Consider the following 27,738-nt stretch of genomic DNA (forward strand, 5'->3'; position numbering starts at 1 on the left):
TGTCTAATGCCTAATTTCCCAACCTTGAATCATGCATTTCATGTCCTATAATATGGAAATAATTGCCTTCCCATAACATTATATCTTCCCATAACATTAAAAGATGCTTGCTCCTTGGAAGAAAAGTTATAACAAGCCTAGACATTTGGAGAAGGCAATAGCAACTCACTCCAGTACTTTTGCCTGGAAAATCCCATGGACGGAGGAGCCTGGTAGGCTGCACTCCGTGGGGTCGCTAGGAGTTGGACACGACTGAGCGACTTCTCTTTCACTTTTCACTTTCATGCATCGGAGAAGGAAATGGCAACCCACTCCAGTGTTCTTCCCTGGAGAGTCCCAGGGATGGGGGTGCCTGGTGGGCTGCTGTCTCTGGGGCCGCAAAGAGTCGGACACGACTGAAGCGACTTAGCAGCAGCAGCAGACAGTGTATTAAAAAGAAGAGACATTACTTTGCCAACAAAGGTCCATATAGTTAAAGCTATGGTTTTTCCAGTAGTCACATATGGATGTGAGAGTTGGACTATAAAGAAAGCTGAATGCCAAAGAATTGATGTTTTTGAACTGTGGTGTTGAAGAAGATTCTTAAGAGTCCCTTGGACTGCAAGGAGATCAAATCAGTCAATCCTAAAGGAAACTGACCCTGAATATTCATTGGAAAGACTGATGCTGAAGTTGAAGCTCCAATACCTTGGCCACCTGACGCGAAGAGCTGACTCATTAGAAAAGAGCCTGATGCTGGGGAAGATTGAAGGCAGGAGGAGAAGGGGATGACAGAGGACAAGATGGTTGGATGGCATCACCAAATTAATGAACATGGGGTTGAGTGAACTCTGGGAGATAGTAAAGGACAGGGAAGCCTGGTGTGCTGCAGTCCATGGGGTCACAAAGAGTTGGACATAACTGACTGACCAAATAACAACTGTCTTCCCATAACACATCATGACATTGTACACATGATTTTACTCATGCTATTCCCTCCACTTGGAATAACTCTCTGACTCTACTTGTTTCCATTTATGTAGAACACCCCATTCATCTTTAAGCAATTGTGCCCTTAAAACAAGTTTCCTGCCTTGAAAGTTAATTACTTCCTCCTCTACCTTGTATTATACATTTTTCTACTTTTTACAGTAAGCACTTACTATACTGGATTGCTTCACTTGCCTCTCTAATCTTCAAAATCCATGAGAGCAGGGACCATCTTATTTATGTCTGTTTAACTAGCTCCAAGCAGAATACCACAGACATATTTTGTGATCAATAAATGTTTAGTGAATAAAGTAGGCAGGGAACAAAAACCTGGTAGTGGAGCTTTTTCTTATGAACAGCTAGGCCTTTGGAAGACAAAATGATAAAGAAGGAGGTGGCTCATTAGTGACCCAGATATAGTTCACAAATTGGATTTGGAATTCTTGACCATAGTTTAAGACACTAAAATGAAGGACTCCTGCCCAAAAATGGAGTAACAGGGTCTTTTAAAGATGAGGAAGAATGTATTTATCAATCATTAGATAATACGATCAAATGAGTTTTACACTACGTACAAAGAGGAAGAATAAAAAATTCTCAGGTAAACTCATGAAGTTAGCGATAAGGAAGACAACAGGAGAGACCAAAAAATGTTAAAAAGCATCACTGACTCAATGGACATGAATTTGACCAAACTCTGGGAGACAGTGAAAGAGTAGCCTGGCGTGCTGCAGTCGAAAAGAGTCAGACATGATTTAGCAACTAAACAACCACAACCCCACACAAGAAAATAACTGAGAATAGGTCCAGAAACGTAATTATAACTGCAGAGTTCTATAAACAATGGGCAGAATACATGAGATTTCAACACAATATGATTAAGAAATTGTAACATTGAGATTTGGAGAAGAGAATTCAAGATTGGGATGTGAAAATTGGAAGGAATAATTTTCAGAGAAAATTAACAGGATCTAGAGCAGCACTGTCTGATAGAACTTTGTGCAATGATGGAAATGGTATATATTTGCCCATGTGGCTACTGAGCACTTGAAATGTGGCTGGTACAAACAAAGAATTAAAATTTTCATGTAAATGTTCAATTTAATTTTATGTAAAGTCACACATGGTAAGTAGCTACCATTTGGTCAGTACATATCTCGAGTCTCTATAACAAGCTATGTGCAAAAAATTAACAGACATATGAAGCAACAGCAAAGTGGAACCTATAGTCTTCAGGAAAAAAGTTCAATGGAAACAGACCCATCAATAATCCAGATACTGAATTTAGCAACTAGAACTTTAATTATAATACATATGTTAAAAATCTATGAAAGAAAAGAGAGATAACTGATGAAATCATGCAGAATTTCAGGAAAGACATGAAAACTATAAACAGATATCAAATAGAAACTTTAGACTGATAAGTACAGTATCTGAAATAATTAAAGGAACCTTATAATAAATTTTTGGCTTCCCTGGTGGCTCAGACGGTAAAGCATCTGTCTACAATGCGGGAGATCAGGGTTCAATCCCTGGGTTGGGAAGATCCCCTGGAGAAGGAAATGGCAATCCATTCCAGGACTATTACCTGGAAAATCCCATGGACAGAGGAGCCTGGTAGGCTACAGTTCATGGGGTCGCAAAGAGTCGGACACGACTGAGCAACTTCACTTCACTTCATAATAAATTTACTGAGGTAAATACAATCTTGTAGAACTTTTTGATGGCCAAAGGGTATGTCTTCTCCAAAGCGTCATACCTTTATACATTATATGAACTCTCCCTAATGGAAATTTCTTTACTTCCTATTAGTAATAGTTATATAAAAATGCACGGCTTCCTTAAGAATGAATTCCTCACAATTAATAACTTTCAAGCATAAATAAGATCATAACAACTAAAAAAAAAAAAATGGACAGAACTCTCCCAAGTTCCTTACAACCTTAAAATTTAAAGACTTTATCAAATGACCATGATTAATTTGAAATATGAACTAAAAATATAATTTAGTTATACTTAAATAATGGAAAGCTATATCTCTATTATAATTAATGTAAGATTGTGTCCCACATAAATATATATACCTTCACAGTTTAAAAATAAAAATATTTTACTAGATAATCACATTGTTAAATATAAAAACAAATTTAAGTTACCCTCTTGTCCATTTCATAAGATGATGCTTCTGTACTTGGCAAAAGATGGGTAATAGTGGCTATTAGAATCTGTAAGAAATTAAAAAGAAGCTCAAAATATGTCAAACTAATGATGTATCTTAAAACAAACACTAATGCTAATAAAGTACTGGAAAATACATTGTTCAAAGTTTAAGCCAAAATATATTGTTATTTCAAAGTAATTTTTAATAGGTCAGTTTTTCAAGTATACTAACTATCAAACATTTACAATCTTAATGTACAGAACCAAAGTTATATATGCTCTCTTACCTATAAGTGGTTTTTGTAGATTCAATTCTTGAATCAATATGTATAAATATACAAGTAATATCAGAAGATACAGATAAGCAAAATGACATATAAAAACCATTGGTATTTATTATTGAAGACATCTGCTTTGCTCAACAAGTTAAGAAGCAATGTATTTTAACATAATAAACTCCATATAGGACAAGCCTGAAGCTAACAACATATTTGAAGGTAAAAAGTTAATGTCCTTTCCTCTAAAGTTGGGAACAAGACAAGGATGCTCTTAGCTGTCATTTCTATTCCACACAGTATGGGAAGTCCTACCACACCAATTAGGCAAGAGAAAGAAATAAAAAGCATCCAAATCTGAAAGGAAGAAATAAAATTATTCCTATTTGTAGATGACATGATCCTATACCCAGGAAATCCTAAACATTCCACAAAAACAACCCTAGTAGATTAGAACTCATAAGTGAATTCAGTAGAGTTGCAGGATGTAAAAATCAACACATAAAATCCAGTTGCATTTCTATACACCAACAATAAACTATCACAAAGAGAAATTAATTTAGAATAGCATCAAAGTCAATAAAATACTTAGGAATAAATTTAACCAAAGAGGTGAAAGACCTATATACTGAAAATCAGAAGACACTAGTGAATGAAACTGAAGAAGACAAATAAATGGAAAGATATTCCATGCTACAGATTGGAAGAATTAACAGTTTAATTGTTCACACTACTCAGATTCAGTGTAATACCTATCAAAATTCCAGTGGCATTTTTCTCAGAATTAGAGAGAACTATCCTAAAATATCATAAAATTTGAATGGAATTCTACCCACCCCCTCCAAAACCAAAGAGCCAAAGCAATCTTGAGAAAAAAGAACAAAGCTGGAGGCATCACACTCCCTGATTTCAAGTTTTATTATAAAGCTAGAGCAATCAAAATATGGAACACGGACATGGAACAACTGATGGATTCAAAATTGGGAAAGGAGTACAGCAAGGCTGTATACTGTCATCCTGCTTATTTAAATTATATGCAGAGTACATCATATGAGATGTAGGGCTGATGAGTCACAAGCTGGAATCAAGATTGACAGGAGAAATATCAACAACCTCAGATAAGCATATGATACTACTCTAACGGCAAAAAGTGAAGAGGAACGAACAAGCATCTTGCTGAAGGTGAAAGAGGAGAGTGAAAAAGCTTGCTTGAAGCTCAACACTCAAAAACCTAAGATCACGGCATCTGGTCCCATCACTTCATAGCAAACAGAAGGGGAGAAAGTAGAAGCAGTGAAAGAGTTTTTTCTTGGGCTCCAAAATCACTGTGGACAGTGACTGCAGCCATGGAATTAAAAGATGCTTGCTTCTTGGAAGGAAAGCTATGACAAACCCAGGCAGCATATTATAAAGCACAGACATCATTTTACCGACAAAAGTCCATACAAAGTTATGGTTTTCCCAGTAGTCATGTACAGATATAAGAGTTGGACCATAAAGAAGACTGAGCCCCGAAGAATTGATGCTTTTGAATTGTGGTGCTGGCAAAGATCCTTGAGAGTCCCTTGGACTGCAAGGAGATTAAACCAGTCAGTCCCAAAGGAAATCAACCCTGAATACTCACTGGAAGGACTGATGCTGAAGCTCCAATACTTTGGCCACCTGATGGGAAGAGTCAACTCACTGGAAAAGACCCTGATGCTGGGAAAGATTGCAGGCAGGAGGAAAAGGGACAACAAAAGATGAGATGGTTGGATGGTATCACCTGACTCAAAGGACATGAGTCTGAGTAAACTCTAGGAGATAGTAAAGGACAGGGAAGCCTGGCATGCTGCAGTCCATGGGGTCGCAAAGAGTCCGACACGACTTAACAACAACAATCAAAATATGGGACTGACATAAAAACAGGAACATAGACAAGTGCATTAGAATGAAGTCTAGACATAAACCCACACATACAGTCTATTTTTGACAAGGGTGCCGAGAACACACACACATGTGGTGTTGAAAAAAACTGGGTATCCATGTGCCAAAGCATGAAACTGGACCCCTAATTTATACCACTCACAAAAACTAACTTGAAATGGATCAAAGTCTCAATACAAAGGCTTGAAACCTTAAAACTTCTAGAAGAAAACATAGGAAAAAGGCTCCGTGACATGGGTTTTGGTAATAATTTTTTGGAAATCATACCTAAAGCACAAGCAACAACAACAAAATAAACAAGTGGGACTATATAAACCAAAAGCTTCTGCACAGAGAAAGAAACCATCAATAAAGTGAAAAGACAACTTACAGAATGGAAAAAAAATATTTGCAAACCATGTATCTTAAGAGGTTAATATCTAAAATATACAAGGAACTTCTATACCCAACAGCCAAACAAATTATCTGAATTCATAAAAGGGCAAAGATTCTGAGTAGACGTTCTGCCAAAGACACATAAATGGCCAACAAGAACATGGTAAAGTACTCAACATCAGTAATCATCAGGAAAATGCAAATCAAAATTACAATGAAGTATCACCTCATATTTGTTAGGATGGCTATTTTTAAAAAGACAAGAGAGAACCAATGTTGGCAAGAATGTGAAGAAAAGGGAATCCTTATGTACTCTTAGTGGGAATGGAAACTGGTACAGTCATGGAAAACAGTATGGAGGTTCCTCATAAAATTAAAAATGTAACTACCATATATACTACTTCTGGGTATACATATGAAGGAAATAAAATCAGTATCTCAAAGGGATATATGCACATTCATGTTCACTGCAGTATTATTCAAAATAGCCAAGATATGGAACAGCCCACATGTCTTTTGACAGATAAATGGATATAGAAATTGTGGTGTACATACATACACTATTGAATATTATTAAATAATAGGAAAAAAGAAAATCCTGCCAGTTGTGAGAACATGAAAAAACCTGGAGGGTATTATGCTAAATGAAATAAGCCAGAGAAAGATAATATTGTATGGTATCACTTACATGTGGAATCTAAAAAAAGCTGATTTTATAGAAACAGAATAGTATGGTGGTTGCCAGGGGCTGAGGTCTAGTGAACTGGGGAGATGGAGGTCAAAGGGTGTAAATTTTCAGTTATAAGAATAATAAATTCTAAGGATTTAATGCATAGTACAGTAAATACAGTTAAGCATACAATAGTATCTTAAAGTTGCTAAGAGTAGACCTGAAGCATTCTCACCATAAAAAAAATTAACAATGTGTAATAATATGGTAATTACCTTGATCTTGGTAACCCTTCTCCAATATCATTGCTTTATACATTTTAAATATAATATATTTATCAATTATTCCCCAATGAAGTGAAGGAAAAATAATTTACTTTCGTCTTCCTGGATATTGTGGTATATATACTTGCAAATATATGACTTAAAAAAAATTTTTATAATGTGGCTTTTTAAATTAACATATATTGTACACTGAATATAGTATGAACAAAATTGAATAAAGTATGAAACAGAAGACCTTATTAAAGAAAGCAAAATATTAATATAGTTTTATCATTTACCCTGAAAATTTCTTGATCTTATTCAATTTTTTAATGTGTATGTTAAAAACGTATTGAGGTAAACTTATTGTATTTTTATTGCATGCTATTCGCTATTATATTTTTATAAATGAGTGCTTCAAGTAAAAAAATTCCTGTAAAGGTAATTTACACCGTAAAAGGTTTTACTCGCTAACAGAATGAATCTAATATATCAGATTAATACTTAATACTGGTAATAGAACTGGGATTCTATTCCTAACTATGCAAGTAGGTAGCCATTAGGGAATTCCTCTACTATTTTAGCATTTCATTTCTTCATTCAATTAGAGGTGAAGTATAACTATTTATCTATAGCCATTGGCCACCATAATTTATAGTGAGGCAATCTGCAAAAACTCTACACACCTAAGAATTACTTAGATAAGTATTAAAATACATAAACCGAGAAAGAAAATATAGGAAAGCATTGGGAGACTTTCAAATGAGAAAAAAAAAAATCTGCTTAAAGAATACCTTAACTTTCAACAGAATAACCAACCTTAAAGAGTAAAATTTTTAAGTTTTAAAATTTCAAATGCTTTAATACCTATATATATATGAACATTCACATCCAGCTATGAAGTCTTGCATGATTACGACAGTAGCTGCAGCCAACACACTTTTTAAAATTTATGTCCCATCACTTTTATGCCAAAATGTATCAGTGTTTTATATATATTTTCTCATTTAGTTTCCAGAGCAACTCTTTGAGGTAGGTATTTTTATCCCAAATGCAAACATAAAGAAAGTCAGAGTTTAGAGGACTGAGTAATTTGTTCATAGTTACAAACTTAGTAAATGGCAGAGTCGTGGGTTAATTAAACCAGGTCTAAACTTCAAACCCAATCTCTGAACCATAATACTGTATTAAACTCAACAGATATTTATTTAAGAGATTCTATATGAAAGTCATCCTATGCATAAAAAATAATCAAGAAAAACTGTCACTGTCTTAAAGAAGCTTAGATTTTTTTACACAAATATATTTAGTGCTACAATAGGGCCTTGGTGGCATGGTTGACTGGCAAAAGCTTGGACTTGAAATTTAACAGACTTGGGTTTGAACTCTGTTTCTACCCTGGTTTAGCTTATGACTTTATATAGTTACTATATCCTCAGCTCTCTCATCTTATATAAAGGGAGAAGAGGAGGAAGAGATAACAATCTTCTTCAAATGACCTTTTATGAATTAAATGAGGTAACATATGAAAAGGTGACTAGTATAATGACTGATACATGGTAAATGCTTAATAAGTATTACTGTCTTTTCTAAAAATGTTATAAGAACATAAAGATAAGAAAGATAAATTCTGGTTGGAAAGAATAAGTAATGATTCTTGTTTTTTGAGGAGATGGTGTTTAAACCAATCACTGAAAGATGAGGTGGGCAGAGAAAGTAGAGCATTTTAGGTAAGAAGATGAGTAAAGGGTATGTTTAGGGAATAATAGCTGACTCAGGTGCCTAGACTACAGGGTATTTTATCAAAGGAATCTCTTCATGATTCTGAAAACATGGTATGGGTTCTCATCTGGAGGCTTCCAAGTAAATCGCAACTAAAGATTTACTTGGGTCTTATTTTACAGGTAAAAGAAAACCACTTGAAGACTTTAGTTTCATTGTTTTTTTCTCCTTCAGGATAGTGACATAAGTTATGTCAATATGAATGATGACTTGGAGAGATGACCTCAGAAGCCAGGAGACCAGTTTAAAAGGCTATTATAGTATCTAGTGTTACAGGAAGCACATAACACACAGAATTTAAAAAAAAAAAAAAGAAAGAAAGAAAGAAATAAAACACTTTATATATGACTGGCAGAAAAGGAAAGGGAAAGAATGAACCAAAATAATGTTCTGATTTTGGTAACTGAAGGGATGGTATTTTTTCTAACCTAAGACGGGGAATGATACTGAATATACATTATAAAGAGAATAGCAATAGTAAATTTTCACATAGCATTTAAAACCAACCACATAATCTCTTAATATATTAATATAACATAATATAGAAGAGGACTACCATGAATTATGGTATTTCAAATATGTACCCTGAGTGGCCACTATTTAGCTATGCAAAATTTAAAGAAAACTATTAAATAATTTTATATTTCAAGGTATCCAAATACAAGAATCCTTAACAAGTCATAATAAACAAATGAGAAATTACTTACTTGAATAATTTTCAAGGGAGAATCAGGCTGGTAAATCTGAAGTCTAGGTACATAATGAACCAGCATATGAAGCATGTTACAAGCTACATGGGCTACTGTTTTATTAGTAAACTGTAGTAATAAGAAAAAAAAGAAATATGATAAAAAAAATCTCTTCTTAATATTATCTATGCACTAGTTGTTGAAAAATTTTTAACTGTATATGCATGTTTATTTTTGTCATTCTATATTTATGTTTATTAAAATATTAGATAAATATAACCTACAAAATTAAAAATCATAACACATTCTAATATATAATTAACTTTATTTTTTCTTTGTAATGTTTGTCCTCATTAAAGTTTTTATTTCATTTCTAGAATGGCCTCTAAACTGCTCATCTTGTTATCCCATTTTTCCCCACGCCAATCTACTGCATACAATACTCCCAAATTGTCTTCTGAACTGTTCTGATGCTGCCACTCTCTGTGCTTAAAAATCTTAGATGACTCCCCACTTATAAAGTCAAACTTCTATGCTTATCTCTCTATGACCAAATCTCACCCGCTCTTTAAGGCGTGACTAGATGTGTCCTCTTTCTAAAGTCTTCTCTGATACCTAAGTCAAAGTAAACAGTAAACAGCCCTACATATGTTGTTAAATGACTGGTTTCCTTTATAGCAGTCATCCATAAGTATCTTAGGGACAAAGCCAAATACATAAAAAGTTGAGATAAAATAGGGCATCACTAAGATACCCTAAATTCAAGAGGAGAACTACTAAGGAAAACGTCAGAATCAAGGAAATACTGTAATGCACAAGATATAATTAACATCTGGGGAAAAATAATCATGCATTCTATACTATCTTAATATAGTCTTCTAAATATTTACTTACTTACCTTTAAGGAAACACAAATTACATTCAGAGCTTCCTTAATTTGAGGATGATGAGACTCATGGACTAATTCTTCACAAATCCAAATACCTAAACTGCAAAGTGCTACACATCTGCAAAAAGGCAACCAGAAATGATACAAATAAAAGTGGATGTGCCTGTAAATGAAATGAAACCACCACCACAACCAAAATATTCCCAACCAACCAACCTAGAGTGAAGATGCACAATTTAGGTGAATTAATCAATTTGTTACTGTTAATCAATTCATTACTGTTCATTAATCAATTTGTTACCTAGGAAGATAAAGTGGGAGAAAAGCATATTCCCCAAACTTTAAGCCTTATTTTTTAAGTTTAATTTAATTTTTATTTTATATTGGAGTATAGTTGATTTACAATGCTGTGTTAGCTTCAGGTGTACAGCCAAGTGATTCAGATATACATATATCCATCCTTTTTCAGGCTCTTTTCCCATATAGATTATTACAGACTATTGAGTAGTTTCCTGTTCTAAGCCTTATTTTCAACTACAATTTACTACAAAGATCACAGGTGGGGATAAAGACACAGGATCTTTCTAACAAACCCATATTGACAAATTGATACCATCAATTTCCCAAACAAACATGCAACCTGCTTTCAAAAAGGAAACTGTAATTTTATTGACTGATAGCAGTAATAAGATATTTTTCCTTTCATATCTTTTAAATTTAACATAACTAGCTATGAATTCTCTTTAAAACAAATTGAGAACACAAAACTTATACACTTTATAAAGGAATTCCAAAAGAAACAGAACTTGGAGAATTTTCGTTTTGTTTTCTAATGTGAAACTCCAGTTCCCTACTTCAACTGAGTTTCAGCTTGAAGAAAGTTATCTGATGATCAGAATCAGTAAAAATTCTATTAGTGTGTTCAAGTATAAGCTTCTAATGAAACATGTAATATTTCAAGATACAAAAATAAGTCAACTCCTTCTAGTTTTTCTGATATATCTTCCATGTCCCAATACTGATATTCTTAAATTCAGTATAGTGCTAAGTTTTAGAACAATTCAATGCAGAAATATTTTTCTTCCTGAACGTAATGGATCAAAGTCCTCCTTTCAGTGCTAATGCTACTAATTTACTATCAAAACTGCAGAAAGTCTTTATGTGCAGTCTACTGCTTTCATTCTTTCTCAGTTTGTCTACCCATAAACTTTACACATTCACAGATCTAAATAACCAAGTGTCAGGCTTAGCAGTGGAAGGAGCTGTAATCCTAAAATAAAAATAAACTCTGAAATGAAACAAAGTTCTCCATGGATGCAGCTAACTAAAGGCACAAACTGGAATACAAATATTTAAGTTTTGTTTTTTGGTTGTATATGTATGTAAGGCCATACATTCCTGAAAAGTATAGGAAAAGGGTGTGTGTGTGTGTCTGTGGGCGTAAGGCCCTACATTTCTGAAAAGTATACGCAAAACAAGTTTAGCAAATGTTTAATGTTCAACTTCTGGGATTCTCCTATACTGTCAACACAAGCTGTTATGTTAATGATTCCTAAATCTGTTTTGGATAATTATGTTTTAGGCTTAAATATTCTTTCACTGGAAAGGCAATGACATTAAAGGGGGGGGGGCGGGCAGAAAATCTAGAATTGGAAGCTTAAGGTTCAAATCCAGTTCTGCCACTTATTACTTATATATCTAATAAGGCTCTGAAGACAAACTGCCAGGGTTTCAATTATGGCTCTACATTTTCTGTATGATAGGGCAGATTACTAAAATTCTCTGGGCTCCCAACTATAAAAAGGAGGATAAAAATTTCTGCAAAGATTAAGTGAGGTTTTCTGCAAAGATTAAGTGAAGTAATAAAGTATTTATAACAGTGGTTGGCACTTGGAAAAATAGTTTAATGAATGTTAGCTTTCTATGCTGTCAGTTTCTTGCTAGTAAAATTGGAAGAATAATGATACTAATAATTTCTTAGAATTGTGATGAGGATTGAATAGAACAGTATTATAGGAATATCCCTGTAAACTTAGAAGGTTGTCATCATTAGCACAGAAAATGCTCGGGAAAGAATACTGAAAATCGTAAAATTTAGAGTTAAAGCTAAATGAAATGAAAATGTGGAATAATGGAAAAGACAATATCATTTTCTAGAGTAGATGAATTTTAATAAGATTAAAAGAAATCATTTTAGATACAAAAGATGAAAATACTGAAGAAGGTAACTAGGATTTTATTTTTACTGAAGGAAGTTAGTAATGAAAAATTTAATCATCCAAATAATTTAAATTTGTGATTCAGAATAGGTTTTGTGCATTTGAAACAATCTGGACTGCTAAATAATTCAATTAACTTTTAAAATAAAACTGCACACACAGAAGAGTTATGCCAAGTCTTAAGAAAGTCTGACTTACCGTGCAGGACCAGAGGGCTCATCTCTTGCAGAGCTTAACACAGTTTTGATTATAAGTTCCTAAAATGACGGAGAAACAGTAGCCATGACTAAGATTTCATTTATTTATTCAGCAAATATTTATTAAATAGCCACTATGGGCCTAGGTACTAGGGATACAACAGAGAAATAAAACAGACATTTTTGTTCTCATGTACATAATTTTAATATATTCCAATGTTAGTCATAATATTAGCTAAATAAATAAAACAGTATGGTCTGAATGTTTGTGCTCTCCTTGCAAATTCATACATTGAAATCCCAACCCCTATATTAGGAGGTACTTAGACCATGAGGGTGGAACCTTTATAGATGGGATTAATAGAGAGACTCCCACAGAGTTCCCTAAGAACTTCTTACTCTGTGAGGAAATAGCAAGAAGGCATAAGCTAAGAACCAGGAAGAGGGCCTTCACCACAATGTGACTATGCTAGAGCCTTGATTTGGGGCTCAGCCCTCAGAACTGTAAGAGATAAATTTTGGTCACTTATAAGCTACCCATTCTGTAGTATTTTGTTATAGCAGACAAATATTTTTGGAAATTTATCACCAAATGTGTATGTTCAAAAACTTTTTCCTGATTTTGCTATTGTTCAGTCACTAAGTCATGTCCAACTCTTTGTGACCCCATAAACTGTAGCACGCCAGGCTTCCCTGTCCTTCACTATCTCCCAGAGTTTGCTCAAATTCATGTCCGTTAAGTTGGTGATGCTATCTAATCATCTCATCCTCAACCATCTCATCTTCTTCTCCTTTTGCCTTCAATCTTTCCCAGCCTCAGGGTCTTTTCCAAAGAGTCAACTTTTTGCATCATAGGGCCAAAGTACTAGAGCTTCAACGTCAGCATTAGTCCTTCCAATGAATATTGAGGGTTGATTTCCTCTAGGATTGACTAGTTTAATTTCCTTGCAGTCCAAAGGACTCTCAAGAGTCTTAATAGCACCACAATTCCAAAGCATCAATTCTTCAGCGCTCAGCTTTCTTTATAGTTCAACTCTCACAACTGTACACAACTACTGGAAAAACCATAACTTTGACTATATGGCCTTTGTTGGCAAAGTGACATCTTTGCTTTTTAATACACTGTCTAGGTTTGTCACAGCTTTCCTTCCAAGGAGCGTTTTTTAATTTTATGGCTGCAGTCACTATCCAAAGTGATTCTGGAGCCTAGGAAAACAAAATCTGTTACTGCTTCCACTTTTTCCCTTCTATTTGCTATAAAGTGATGGGACCAGAGGACATGACCTTGGTTTTTTGAATGTTGTGTTTTAGGCCAGCTTTTTTTCCCCCTGATTAGAAAAGCAATAATATGTTCACTATAAAGGTAATTAAAGCAGATGTAATAGCTAAAAGGTATGAACATCTTTTTAAACTTTTCAAAACTTTGAGAATTATCATTTAAAAGCAAGCTTCTTCTTTAAAAATTATAAACCATGATAATGTGTGAATTTGGGGAGAAGGGCCAGTTAATAGTTAATGTGTTTTTTAAAAATCATTCAATTAGAGGTTTTCAATGGCTAAGTCAAATATCTTTCTTGGTAAATGTCACATTGCACTTCAAAATATTTTCAATTATCTTTTGATATTGATTTCTAAGATAATTCTGCAGTGATAAGAGAATAGATTCTGTATGATTTGAACACCATTAGGCCATGAAATTTTTTTATCTTGTTTTATGTCCCTGAATATGTGCCAGTGTCTCCTGGCTTATAGTCTATAGAAACTGGAATAGAATTTGTATTTCATTCACTAAAGATTTATCGCATATACAGAATTGTAAGGTCCTTAAGAGGAGTGAACTTCTACTTACCTTTGTGAATTTAGCATCTAGCCCAATGGCTAGGAATTAATAAGTAGGTGGAAGTTACCTATTGTTTAAACCCTAGAGCTTTCTATATAAGCTCTTTCCTCTCTGTCCACGGAATTCTCCAGGCAAGAATACTGGAGTGGGTAGCCATTCCCTTCTCCAGGGGATCTTCCTGACCCAGGAATCAAACCAGGTCTCCTGCATTGCAGGTGGATTCTTTACCATCTGAGCCACCAGGGAAGCCCCTCTATGTAATAGTGTTATTATTATTATTTTTTAAATCACTTCAAGCATTACTTCCTATACAATGGCCAACAAAGTAAAAGGCCATTCAGTTCATGCAAATCACATATAGTAGGCTAAGCTAAGCTCAAACAACCTCAAAACTGCCTAAGAACACTGAAGCTCTTAACTTATTTTTGATTTTCAGAATCTTCTGAAAGTAGAAACCAAAGCCATTACATCCCTAAAGAGTAAAGGTCAATTTGTATAATTTCAATCAAGTATCATTGCAAATTCACATCAGCCCCTACGATTTTATGTTTCCGTGAAGTCCACTTGTCTAAAAAATGCCTGAGTATATTCTCCATGCCAAGCATCATGGTAAGCTTGAGGATGTAGCAGTAACTAAGACCTTGGTGTTTATTTGTCTATAAATCAGACACTGAAAAATAACAAGTGTGATAAAGAAAAATAAAGGTGGTATGGAAAGTATATGCAATACTCCAGACGAAAATTTGTCTTAAAATTTTTTTCAGAGAAAGCACATGTGTTTTGAAAAAGTCATCAGCATGACTCTCAAGGAGACAGAATGCTACTGTCTTGTCCCTTCTTTATTCTCTTTTTCCTTCTAATTCTAGGGCCAACTCAGCTCACAGAGACCATTTGGCAATTACTATAACAAGCACAACTTCTTAGGACTGTTAAACCCACAGGAATTTAGAGAGGTTTATCATCTGGGGAAACAATTGCATGGTCACTTCAATTTTGTATCATGTCTGGTTTAAGCCTATTGATACTTCAGGCACGTGGGATCCCCACCCCAATTCCACAGTTTCCTAGAGCAGAAAAGAATATTCCTTTACACTGTTTGATTCATCACCTTGGCAAACTAGAAGGAGAGAGTCAAATGTGCAGGCCGAGTACCATCAATCTTAGAAGCCTTATATTAGCAGCATTATATCTGACTCAGGATTTCAATAAATGTTCAGTGAGTGAATGAATGAATCCTAAGATAATGACACATAAGTGGGTTCAATAGTGAGAAAATGTTTCCAGAGTAGTTACAAATAAAAAAGGCTATGCTCCTAATGAACATTCCAGCCTTTGTGTCTGAGGGGTACAGCTGGCTAATGCTCTTTAACAATTGTGTGGCTTTCTAGAGGAAAATAAAGAATACAAATTTTCCTGAATATACTGCTATGATTATAAATTAGTCTCTGACTTCTTACCTTAACATCTGTAAATTGAGACACAGCAATATCAGGGATGTTGGGATGGAGAGCAGGCAGTTCACAATACAAGTTGGGAAAGCAAACCAAAGATCCCAGAAGAACTTGTGCTTCCACTCTTGGTGCCTATGTATCAGATTTTAAAAATCTTTAACTTATCAGAAAAATTACTTTATTACCTAATCAGATTATACAGGGAAGTCAGAAAGAATTCAAAAAGGAAAGGGGAACACAAAAAGTGTAGGTTTCACCTATACTTTCCACATAAACTACTGTTATTCTCAATAAATGCAATGAACAAACAGAGCTTTCCTTAAGAGCAGCTAAAAAGCAGAAATGTGGCTGCAGCTAATGAGTATGTAGACAGGAATACAGTTTTAGCTAACAGCATAAAATTACCCTAATTTCAAGGAAAAGTATCCTTTCATTTTAAAGGCAACTTACTCATTGTAATAGATTGTTCTAATGAGTAGAAGACTCAATGTCTCTGTATTACATCTGTAACAACCTAACGATGAATAAAGTAACTAGGAATGAAAATGTTCACTGTATCTTCAAGAAACAGGCACTAGTCTAGATGAGTTTTATGATTTGTACATGATAAAAACACTACCTACACTACTTAATAAAAACAAAATTAAAAATTATGCTTGGACTGAAGATAAAGGTAACTTTTCATTTTTTCTCTTTAGCTATATTAAGCTATTTCTTAAGTATCAGCACTGAATGTTTATTTTTCTTCTTCTGCCTACTTGCATGCCCACGAACCATCAACATCCACCTACTGATACAATGCTTTACTTAACTTACTAAAATACCTACACATTGATGGCATGTTTAAGCACACCTAACAAAAATGCTAAAACAAATCTATTAGAAATTTAAAACATCTTCTATATACATAAAACAAGAATCTATCTCCAAAAGGGTTTCCTTATGTTAATAAATGCTGTAACAGAAGTGATGGAGTATTCTAATTTTCAACAAAATAACTCATTTCATATTTAAAACATAATCTAGATTTACGGATACAAGGCCAGAGGCATAATGGAACATGGTAGGCTCACAACCACTATCTCAGTTAAAAATCAATTTTACTACAAAAGTGGAAAAAAAAAAACTAGATTAGCTATGGGTTTTCTTTAAAGCTGGACAATAAAATTGGGAATACTTGTTCAGGTATGTGGGGCATAATGGAAGATACAACTAGAATGCAACTGTAAGTAAGAAAGGCAACACCTAATCAAATTACTCTGTAACCTGTCTAGGGATGGGGGAATTAACAAAAGGAAGATGATATGTGTGGGATCTAAAATGAGGCTCAATTCTAATTAAATTATATATTTCCCTGAATATTAACTTGTCATATTTTATCAACAATGGCTCTTCCTTTGTTGCTTTGTTAGCTGCATCTTGGTTAACTGCTGTTTGTTATATTATGAAGGATAGGAAATAAAAACTTACATTGAGAAAAGCTGAAGAAGCCACTCTACCAGCTGCTACAATAAAATCCATAATAAGCATTGTGGCACCAGGCAAACCAAGTGAGAAAAATTGAGGTGAGCAGTGCTTGATGATTGTATTGACAATATCCTTAGGAATAAAGAGAGAAGGAGAAAAAAAAAAAAAAATACAAATGTAATTCTGAGTATCAGCTAATCAATATCCTTAAATATAGATATGAAATAATAAAACAAGTAATAACTATAAGTGCTTGCCTAATAGGAAAGACTAATTTTAATTCTTCCAAATAATCCATGCTTAGTACATATTTCATCAAAGGAAAGTAAACTTAAAACACTTTTTTTTTTTTAACTGACATCAACCCTGGAGAGTCAGTTAGAAGGCTCTTCACTTCACAGGGTTAAAAATCTAAGGCCCATGTGTTGTAAAACTTAACTGCAGAGTAGTTCCTCCTACCTCCTACTTGCTTCCATGAGACCACTTTGATGTCTGAAGCTGCATGACCTGCTATGTGGCAACTTGGAAAATTCTTTTTTAGAAAAACTGAAGCCCTTTGATGATAGACATCTAGCCTCAAAAATCTAGACTTAGGTATTCTTGAGGGAATATTCTTAACATGGTTATTCATTCATTTTGCCTTTGGAATTTACCATGAAGATGAAGTGCACCAGGTTGTATTACTCAATCCAATTTACCTTAAATGAAGCTCTTTATCCATAATTAAGAGTGTAGGGTAAAACACTAATTATTTCAAAGTAACACAAGAAGTTTTTTCACTTTTCAGAAAGATATATCATCTTTTATATTAATTTAATGCTCCTTAAATGAACTGCAAGTGATGTACTGAGTCTTAGAATAGGAAAAAAAACTTCTGATCACTGCATGACTAGCTGAGCAAATCCTAAGTCTTAAGTGCTAGCTATGTGTGTGCTTCATCACTCAATCATGTCCAACTCTTTGTGATCCCATGGACTGTAGCCCGCCAGGCTCCTTTGTCCATGAGGTTTCTCAGGCAAGAATGATGGACTGGGTTGCCACTTCCTTGTCTATGGGATCTTCTGACCCAGGGATCAAATTCGCCATCTCCTGTGTCTCCTGCATTGCAGGTGGATTCCTTACCCGTTGAGCTATAGGGGAAGCCCTAAGCATGCGCGTGTGTGCACTTAGTCATATACTAGGACATTAAAGGAAGATGCTCTCAATGTAAGCAAAGGATGGTTCTTCAAAAACAAACTAGTTGGTATAACACTAGAAGAAACATGCACTTAATAATCAAGTTAATCTCTCAATTACAATAGCTTGTTTTGAAACCATTTTTCAGGATAAATGATGTTATAAATAGGAGAAATCCATAAATAAATCACTCACATAAAGGAATGCTTTTTTTTAACTCTTGAAAGTCAAGAGTTAAACAGATTCAAGAATCAAAAATAAAGTCATAAAGCAATTTACCTGATCAATATGAAGTAATCCACAATGCATTATATTGTAGAAATGTGTTAGAAAATCTCTATTTGGAGAAACATCTTGTCTTCTTTTCATTGTATTACAAATAAGTTTATAGGCATGTAATTTACCTTGTTTATATTTATCAGTTAACATGGTTGCCTACAATTAAAAGATGTTGTTTTCAATACTCAAAACCAAATACTATTTGTTAAATACTGAAGCAACTGAATACAATAAGCAATATATTCGTTTTCATTTATTCCTGTGTTGGCCCATTTTCTTTATTGAACCAAATATCAGAATTACTAGAATTATCTTTATTACTAAAATTATACAATGTAGGTGTGAATAACTATACACCGTTTCACTTAGGGAAATGCACCAAACATATCAAATAATACCTAAAAGAATCAGTTCCTTAAAAGTACATAGCATACTCTAACAGAAAATTGAGGTTTACATTTCATTTAAATATAACATAATTTTCTATATTTTTATTTCAGTAATAAAAGTGATGTATGCTAAATAATAATTTTGCTAGGTCCACTCCTCTCTGCTGCTGCTGAGTCACTTCAGTCGTGTCCAACTCTGTGTGACCCCATAGATGGCAGCCCACCAGGATGCCCTGTCCCTGGGACTTTCCAGGCAAGAACACTGGAGTGGGTTGCCATTTCCTTCTCCAATGCATGAAAGTGAAAAGTGAAAGTGAAATCGCTCAGTCGTGTCCGACCCTCAGCGACCCCATGGACTGCAGCCTTCCAGACTCCTCCATCCATGGGATTTTCCAGGCAAGAGTACTGGAGTGGGGGGCCATTGCCTTCTCCGCCACTCCTCTCTATATAACCCCTAATGGCTAGTTAAAAACTAAGTGCTTTACAGGGAACTATATTCAATATCCTATGATAAACTGTAATGGAAAACTACATGAAAAACAATGTGTCACACACATAACTGAATCACTTTACTATACAGTAGAAATTAACACAACATTGTAAATCAACTATACTTCAATGAAACAAATTTTTAAAATGCAAAACACAAAACAAAATTAAGTGTTCTAGAAGACTACACAACAGTCCTCTCTCTCAAATGTTTAAGACTACATACTTATTTACTAAATGCAATTTTTAAGTTAATATTTTATATATTAAACTTACCTTAAAAAGCCAAGGTGTAAGAATTCTCAGTGGAGGAATTAAAACCGGTGGAGAAGGGGAGGTCAGGTTATCAGTTGAAATGCCAAGATTATCTCTAATCTGTAATTTTCAAATAAAACACAACAAATCTATGATATGAAAAGTGTTCTCTTTTCTGGTTTACCTTATCTTAAACCTGAGATCTAGTTCCTACCACCAACTACATATTCAATCATGGTTAAGGCATCAGTCTGTGGTAGGGGACTGGGGAGGCAGTGTTATCTTAGGCTTTTTCTATACTTCTTAATACTTTATATTTCTTTCCTTCTCCCTTTTTAGCTTTTGCTTATTTTTTTTTTACCTTAGCTAGATTCTGCCAAAGTTCACATAGGTAATCAAAAACTTGAGCATGTATTTCAGGATCCATAATAGCGTTGACATCTCCCAAAATACCCAGCATCCTTCGCCACATTACAGTAGCAACATCAGCATGCCATCCTGTAAGAGTGCCCCCTGCCATCACACTACAGCATTCAGATGGAAATTCACTGATTTCTATAGAAAAAAATAATATACAAGTGTCAGTAATTTTTCCAGAGAATTGATCAAAAAAAATACATAGGAGTCAAATTAATAATCTTAAATATCTACAAAAGTGAATAAGAGAAATGTCAATATGTCTTAGTGTTATTTTTTTCCTGGTAAGGTCAAAACCTCACTAGTTTGTAATTCCTTATTATGACAATATGGGCTTCCCTCAAAGCTCAGCTGGTAAAGAGTCCGCCTGCAATGCGGGAGACCTGGGTTCGATCCCTGGGTTGGGAAGATCTCCTGGAGAAGGGAAAGCATACCCACTCCAGTATTCTAGCCTGGAGAAATCCATGGACTGTATAGTCCATGGAACTGCAAAGAGTCAGACACAACTGAGCGACTTTCACTTTCACTTATTACGACAATAATTACTTCTTCAATAGAGCTTCTATCTAAATTTACCTAAGGAGAAAATGACACAGATACAAGATAGAGAAATTTATGTTTTGAAATAAGGATCTTATTTATAAGTACGTACTCTCTCTTTCATCTAATAGCTATTTCAAGTTACCTCATCAAATGTAACAGCAAATCTCAGGCTGAAGGCAAATCCTGTAGGAAACAAGTCTTCCTAAGCTTGTTTCTTTGTAATTAAAACTTCTAAAGAATAACACTTCTGTATTTCACAATTAAGTCAGGTCTAGCATCAAAAGTCAGAGAAGGCAATGGCACCCCACTCTAGTACTCTTGCCTGGAGAATCCCAGGGACGGAGGAGCCTGGTTGGCTGCTGTCGATGGGGTCGCACAGAGTTGGACATGACTGAAGTGACTTAGCAGCAGCAGCAGCAAAAGGGATTATCACAATGGCATGAAAAAAACCCATAATCTAAAATCTTCATAATTAAATTTCTTTTATTAATATTGGCATGATTATATATAAGACCTACAGGTAACCTAGGGTCCTAGTCTAATTTCTGTCACTAATTATGTGATATACTGTGTAAGTTATTCAATAATCTCACTAAGACTACAGCTCATCTGTAAAATAGATGGTTTAGGTAGGTATCATTATAGATCTCCTCCAGCTTAAAAAAAGTCATTATCCTATGCAATGTATATAATGGAAAATGTAAAATCATTAGAAAGTCAGTGAAGGTTTTTCCTGCTTGATAATATCTCAATGTACTGATAATCTACAAAATCATATGTAGTAGACATATATCCTTTATGCTTAATGTTTAACTTTTTCCTCTTTGCATGTAGTGTGCAGTAACTGAGTATATTATTAAAAAGTTACTAAACAATCTCCCATAATAATAAAAACAGGCTTCTAGTGTAAATTCACTAAAATGAAATTTCTAAAAAAAACTAGTTAATCATCACTGTTAACATCTTCTCTGTTCTACAGAACCTTCATAATATAGTGATAAATCAACCGATTTATAACTATGAAGGATATAATTGGAACAACTGAGGATAACTGACTATAGACTAAAATTGTAGTAATACATCAATGTTAAATATCCTGAATGTGGCCCTTATGATTTTTCAGGAAGTGTATACTTATTCTTAGGACATAGTTGAAGTGTTTAGATGTAAAGAGTCTAATACTTGCTCTTACATGGCTCAGAAAAAAAAGCGCAGGTACGGTGGAGGTGGTGGTGGGTGGGTGGGTGTGTGTGTACAGAAAAAGATAGAGAAAATATTAACAACTGGTAAATTTATCTGAAAGATTTATGGGCATTCATTTTATTACTCTTGCAACTTTTCTATCAGTTTGAAATTTTTTCCAAATGTTGTGGGAAAAATAAAAACCAAAAAGCCAAAAAACTGCAGGCCAAGAGGAGGAAAGAAAAGGTCAGAAATAATCTGTTGATACAAACCAGAAAATGAGGGCTATGTAATTACAGGGTAATTGGGAATTAAGAGTATGAGTACCTTAAAAAAAGCAGGAGGGTGGGGGAGTGGGGAAAGGAGGAAGCAGGGAGGTGGGGAGTGAGGAGAAGACGAAGCAGGGAGGTGGTGATGGGGAGAGGAGGAAGCAGGGAGGTGGAGATAAGAAGAAGAGGAAGCAGGGAGGAGGGGAATGGGGAGAGGAGGAAGCAGGGAGGTGGGGATGGGGGAAGGAGGAAGCAGGGAGGTGGGGATGGGGGAAAGAGGAAGCAGGGAGGTGGGGATGGGGAGAGGAGGAAGCAGGGAGGTGGGGATGGGGAGAGGAGGAAGCAGGGAGGTGGGGATGGGGAGAGGAGGAAGCAGGGAGTGGGGGACTGGGGAGAGGGAGAAGTCATGTGGTTTTAAACTTCTTCCTTTGGCCAAAGAGTAAATTTGCTGCACCACCAATTAAAACTAGTATTTTATATTATTCATTATAAATATTTTATCAACTGTGTCCTTGGAAAAAGTTTTTAGCATATTCCCAAAATGATTTTTTATCCTGATGCTTGTTACTTCATATAGGGCACAGCAAAAATAACTTTTTATTAACTTCCAGTTTCTAAGGCATCCCAGTCACTTTTAAACATTTGCTTAAGCATAAAAATACTTCATTTGGACTGCCTACTTTATAATAAAATATCAAATAACAAAAATCAGCATGTAAATATCTTTAAGGGCAGGGAAAAAAATGTTACAGCAATAAATTTCCCAAAGACAGAACAATTCAAGACTTATAATAATACTTATATAACATATAAAAAATACATAATCAAATTTAAGATGCATTATTCAAGATCTCCTGACACTAATGCTCCCAAAAGAATAAATGGCAAAGATCTAATTTTTAAATATTGCCTAGGTCATCTGGTGTCTGAAGAACAGAGTGGTGGAGCTTTTCATCGAGCTGTAGATCCTTCTGTTCCATGTGATCTATATTTAGTGTGGAAGGAGAAGGTGTCTGTGACCTGGATCCCAGAGCTGAATGGACTGGAGAGGCACTTTCTGAACCTGTAAATATAATTTCATAAAATTACCATAAAGAGTATATTTAATACCCTCAACCTAAGAGGTAATGCTTAAAAGCCCAATAAAACACAAACTGAAAATATCAAAAGATAAAATAGATTACAAACTGGGTGAAGAATTCAATAAAATCATGATACTGTACAAGATTCATATCTAGCAGTCTCATTCCATGTCTACCTTGGGACTAGTGTGGAATGAGAACTGGATTAGCAGTTACTACTAACAGGGACCATCAGTGAAAGCAAGAATGTCTACTCCCATTCCCGGTCCAGCTACAGAAACTCTGGTACCCACCACTACTTTATTTCATTTACTTCAGGCTTGACACGATTCAGGAGAAGAGAAACTTCCTTATTGCTATATGCCACTACCACTGCTGGCTTCAACATTTTTCATTTAAAAGCATATTTTTGAGAGCCAGCTATGGTTTTGCAAATGTAAGCATTTAATTTTTTTTTAATTGCTGAGTACAATTTCAATGAATACTGAATGAATGCATTACAATTTAATAATTTATTCACTGCTGCTGCTGCTGCTGCTAAGTCACTTCAGTCGTGTCCGACTCTGTGCAACCCCATAGACGGCAGCCCACCAGGCTCCCCTATCCCTGGGATTCTCCAGACAAGAACACTGGAGTGGGTTGCCATTTCCTTCTCCAATACATGAAAGTGAAAAAATAAAGTGAAGTCACTCAGTCGTGTCCGACTCCTAGCGACCCCATGGACTGCAGCCCACCAGGCCCCTCCGTCCATGGGATTTTCCAGGCAAGAGTACTGGAGTGGGTAATTTATTCACTAGTTAATGGATATCTGGACTATTTTCAATTTAGCTTCTATGAATAATGCTGTTATGAATGTTCACATACAAACAACTGAAATAAATACCTAGGGATGCTCATATAGTAAATGTATTGTTTAATTTTAAAAGATATTACCATGCTTTTGCAGTGGCCATATCACTTTGTGCTCCAATTAGTAATGTATTTGCAGGTGCTTCACACTCTGTTTAACATTGGTACTGTCAGGGTTTTTTTTTTTCACTTGAGCTGATTTATTATGTGTATAGTGGTATCTCATGGATTTTATTTATATTCCCTGATTACTAGTAATGTTGAGTATCTTCTCATCTAAATTTATGTTTCAGGACAACTAAAGTAAAAGGTATTATTGTAAAATAAGAACTTTTTCTAGTATTTCTCTTTCAGTAGTAATTTAAATTCTCCAACAATCAAATTGTGGATCCAACCTAACTGGCTCCTGTCTTCCACTCAGCCCTCATTCTGCAGTGGGCAGATATTTCACCTATCATCCATCAAAAGGGCATCAAACTACAGTGGGAACCAGAGTGAATTTGGATAAGACAGTGGAACTCTTGAATATGGGTCACAGGCTGCTCAGGCTTCCTCTGGTCATGGTACTACTCTTGGAATAAAGTGACACCTTTCATGACTCAATTTCTTGGACCCCACGTGTCATATGATTGTCAGGTTTAACCACACATAAAAAGTTGCTGAAATTCATAATTGACTATATAAATACAGAGTATTAGTACAAACAGTTTCTTTTTGGCGGTGTGGTTTATCTTTTCAATATTTTACCAAAGAAATCTACAAAAATCTAGGCTTATTCTGAAAATCAATGAAAAAGATAAAGTGCAGTACCCCTTAACATTTTCTGGTTATTTATTTAAAAATTGCTGCAAGAAATGCTCTGGTGCAAACATCTATAAAATTTGCATATGATATTAAGAGTTCATAGAGTTCCCCAAAGCTTATCCATGTGGACTCCAGGTCAAGTGACTCTTAACATAATGTTTTTCTTTTTTATCCTCTCCATTGTTACATAAAGATGAGTGGAAAAAAAATAACACTTAAATAGTAATAAGTAATAAATAAAATCTATCAAATAAAAGCCTGCAAAAGTTCTTTGGTGGCTTAAAAAAATGCATTTAAGGAATACATTCCCTTGAGTAACTTTACCAGTAACCGTTGCAACATCAGTACAGAAAGCTTGTTGATTAAGACTGCTTGTTTCCGAGTCGATGTGTAGGGTGGTTAGACTAGCCACCTCTTGCTCTTCAGCACTCTGATAATGGCCAGAACCTGAATCCATGTCAGCAGAGGATGCATTCCCAGTATCCGCTCCAAAACCAAAATCTACAGGAAGACGACATGCTAGTGAACAGACATTCTGATTACATAACAAAAATATTTACAAGAGAGACAGAGCTACTTTATCAAAATAATTAAATATGAACATCCCCCCTAAATCTACTTCATATTTACATACCGTTTAGGCAAGTATAAACAATGTTAACACTTTGAAGTTTAAAATTAGAAACAAATTTTTAAAGATCTTCAGAGCCTATTATTAACAAAAATAATGATAAAAGGACAGAAACACAATCATCACTATTCTTATCCATGTTTTCTTGTAGATGGAAATACAGCTAACTGCTTTTCAAGTTTTAGAATCTCTAGAACAGTGATATGTATGATAAAAATGGCACATATGTGGTAAAAGTAATTTTTCTCTTAAAACTCATTTCCAGTCCAAGATTAAAGTAGTATATAATCCATGAGGGCAAGAAATATAATTCTCCAATGAATCTCCCAGCTCTTCATAAACTTAGTTCCCAAGATTTTGACTCTCTTCTTTTAAATGTTGGTATCCTTCACTGACTGCCAAGTAGAATACAGAATTATAGCAGAAAAGCTATATGGTAGTAATACAGCACCAAGTAACATCACTGATGTCACTTTAACATGAAATGATTATTCAAGTAAAGTTCTGGGTAATGTAACATTGAATGTAACTGTACTGAACATACTGAAGCCTTGCCCGTAACTAGATGTTAAGTGTTAGTCACTCAGTCGTGTCTGACTTTTTGCGATCCCAGGGACTAGAGCCCACCTGGCTCTTCTGTCCATGGGATTCTCCAGGCAAAAATACTAGAGTGGGTGGCCATTCCCTTCTCCAGATCTCAACCCAGCGATTGAACCCGGGTCTCCTGCATTGCAGACAGATTTTTTTACTGTCTGAGACACCAGAGAAGCCCCATGACTAGACAGTGGTCCCCCCAAATGACCACATGAAATAGTCCCTCTCATAAGCATGACTGTCCCTTATTCTAACACCAAGTCCATCCTAATTTTTCTGTCTTCTATGTTTCTGGTCTTAAGATACCATTTGTTTTATGAAAGAAAAGTTTTGTTTTTTTTTTTTTTAATGTCTTTAGTTGGCAAAACAAAGTAGTTTCAACTTGAAGTGATTCCCCAAAAATCCTTACAGTTTCACTGAAAATGAAATCAAAATACATGTATAGGAACCAACATTAGAGAGGAAGGTGATGGTATATAATCTATAAGTCAGTCTCGAACAGAAAACAAGTTAACAAAAAACCATATTGCTCAAGCAGTAAAAAGATACTTGCTGTCAAATTTTCGGCCATCATATTGGAAAGCGCTGAAAGAATCCGAATGACTATCTGAGCTGATAAGATCACTGCTCCCTGCACTGGCAGGAGAAGTCCATTCTGAGGGTACACCTGGGTCATCAATAGGACGCATCTGGTTTTGCTTATTTAGAATATCAGGAAGGTCTTTGGGAATTTCGAGGCTACCTGGACTACTTCCTCTTCGTGTCATAGTCTAAAAGAAAAATTTTACCGTTAAAAAAATTGTTTTTAATTCTCATGAAGCATCTGAAATCTTTAGTTTCCAAGATAATCATGATAATAAATAATGAAATTTAGGGCATGAAGCGGGGGGGGGGAAGGGACACTAACTGAAGAGTCTACGTTAACTGTATGGAACCAGAGCCTGAAGCACTGCTGGTCTGCCTAAATCAAAGAGTCAAATATCATACGGTGCTGGGCCTGAGATTCTGAAGACCTAAAAGGATCCACGGAGTGAATATTAAGAAATTCAAACGGAAAAAACAGAGGCCAATGGAAGAGGAAGTTCCCTGGTGATCCAGTGGTTAGGACTTGTGGTTTCCACTGCAGGGGGCCCAGATTCCATCCCTGGTTGGTGAACTAAGATCCTGCAAGCTGTGCAGTGTAGCCAAAATAAAGAAAAATTTAAGAAGAAAGGAAAATGTAATGGAGCTACAGACTTTCTGAAGACAGCAGAAATCCAAGTGAAATAGTTTTCTTTTTTAAAAAAGCAACTCCACATATGTTTATTTATATAATTTCACATATATTTATATTTAAAATTGTGGGAATTGGGCCAGAAGACCTCTACTGTTATCTTTCCTGCTGAGGGCTGGCAGCAGGTCTCAGAGCACCCTAAGAGCAAAGATGAAAAACAAAGAGCTAGCAAGGTAGTGGCTTATAATGCAGTAGCTGAGCAAACAGGTATACCAGTCTTTCACTCTGGTCAAAACTAAAAGGCTGCTTGTTTTATGTCTTTGGATAAAGAATATAAAAATATAATTTAAAAATCTTAATTTAAAAAAAAGGCCTAAATTTGGGGTGAAGGCTG

At 35.1% G+C, this 27,738-nt stretch overlaps 1 protein-coding gene across 9 annotated transcripts in view; it reads right to left on the minus strand.

The window, feature by feature from the left end:
- The window catches only part of RALGAPA1 (Ral GTPase activating protein, alpha subunit 1 (catalytic)), a 211,085-nt gene that overhangs the window by 76,631 nt on the left and 106,716 nt on the right, over window positions 1–27,738 (minus strand). For all 9 annotated transcript variants that reach the window (XM_010835311.1, XM_010835310.1, XM_010835304.1 and 6 more), the window contains 12 exons: window positions 26,685–26,901; window positions 25,231–25,407; window positions 23,082–23,234; window positions 20,122–20,315; window positions 19,782–19,880; window positions 18,628–18,783; window positions 17,176–17,304; window positions 15,712–15,837; window positions 12,416–12,474; window positions 10,008–10,116; window positions 9,128–9,238; window positions 3,126–3,194 (listed from right to left, as the gene is read on the minus strand). In XM_010835311.1, coding sequence (XP_010833613.1) covers window positions 3,126–3,194; window positions 9,128–9,238; window positions 10,008–10,116; window positions 12,416–12,474; window positions 15,712–15,837; window positions 17,176–17,304; window positions 18,628–18,783; window positions 19,782–19,880; window positions 20,122–20,315; window positions 23,082–23,234; window positions 25,231–25,407; window positions 26,685–26,901 — 1,599 coding nt within the window. The remainder of the gene's footprint in view (window positions 1–3,125; window positions 3,195–9,127; window positions 9,239–10,007; window positions 10,117–12,415; window positions 12,475–15,711; window positions 15,838–17,175; window positions 17,305–18,627; window positions 18,784–19,781; window positions 19,881–20,121; window positions 20,316–23,081; window positions 23,235–25,230; window positions 25,408–26,684; window positions 26,902–27,738) is intronic.

This window comes from Bison bison, unplaced genomic scaffold, assembly GCF_000754665.1.
Source record: "Bison bison bison isolate TAMUID 2011002044 unplaced genomic scaffold, Bison_UMD1.0 scf7180017864041, whole genome shotgun sequence".
Classification (NCBI taxonomy): domain Eukaryota; kingdom Metazoa; phylum Chordata; class Mammalia; order Artiodactyla; family Bovidae; genus Bison; species Bison bison.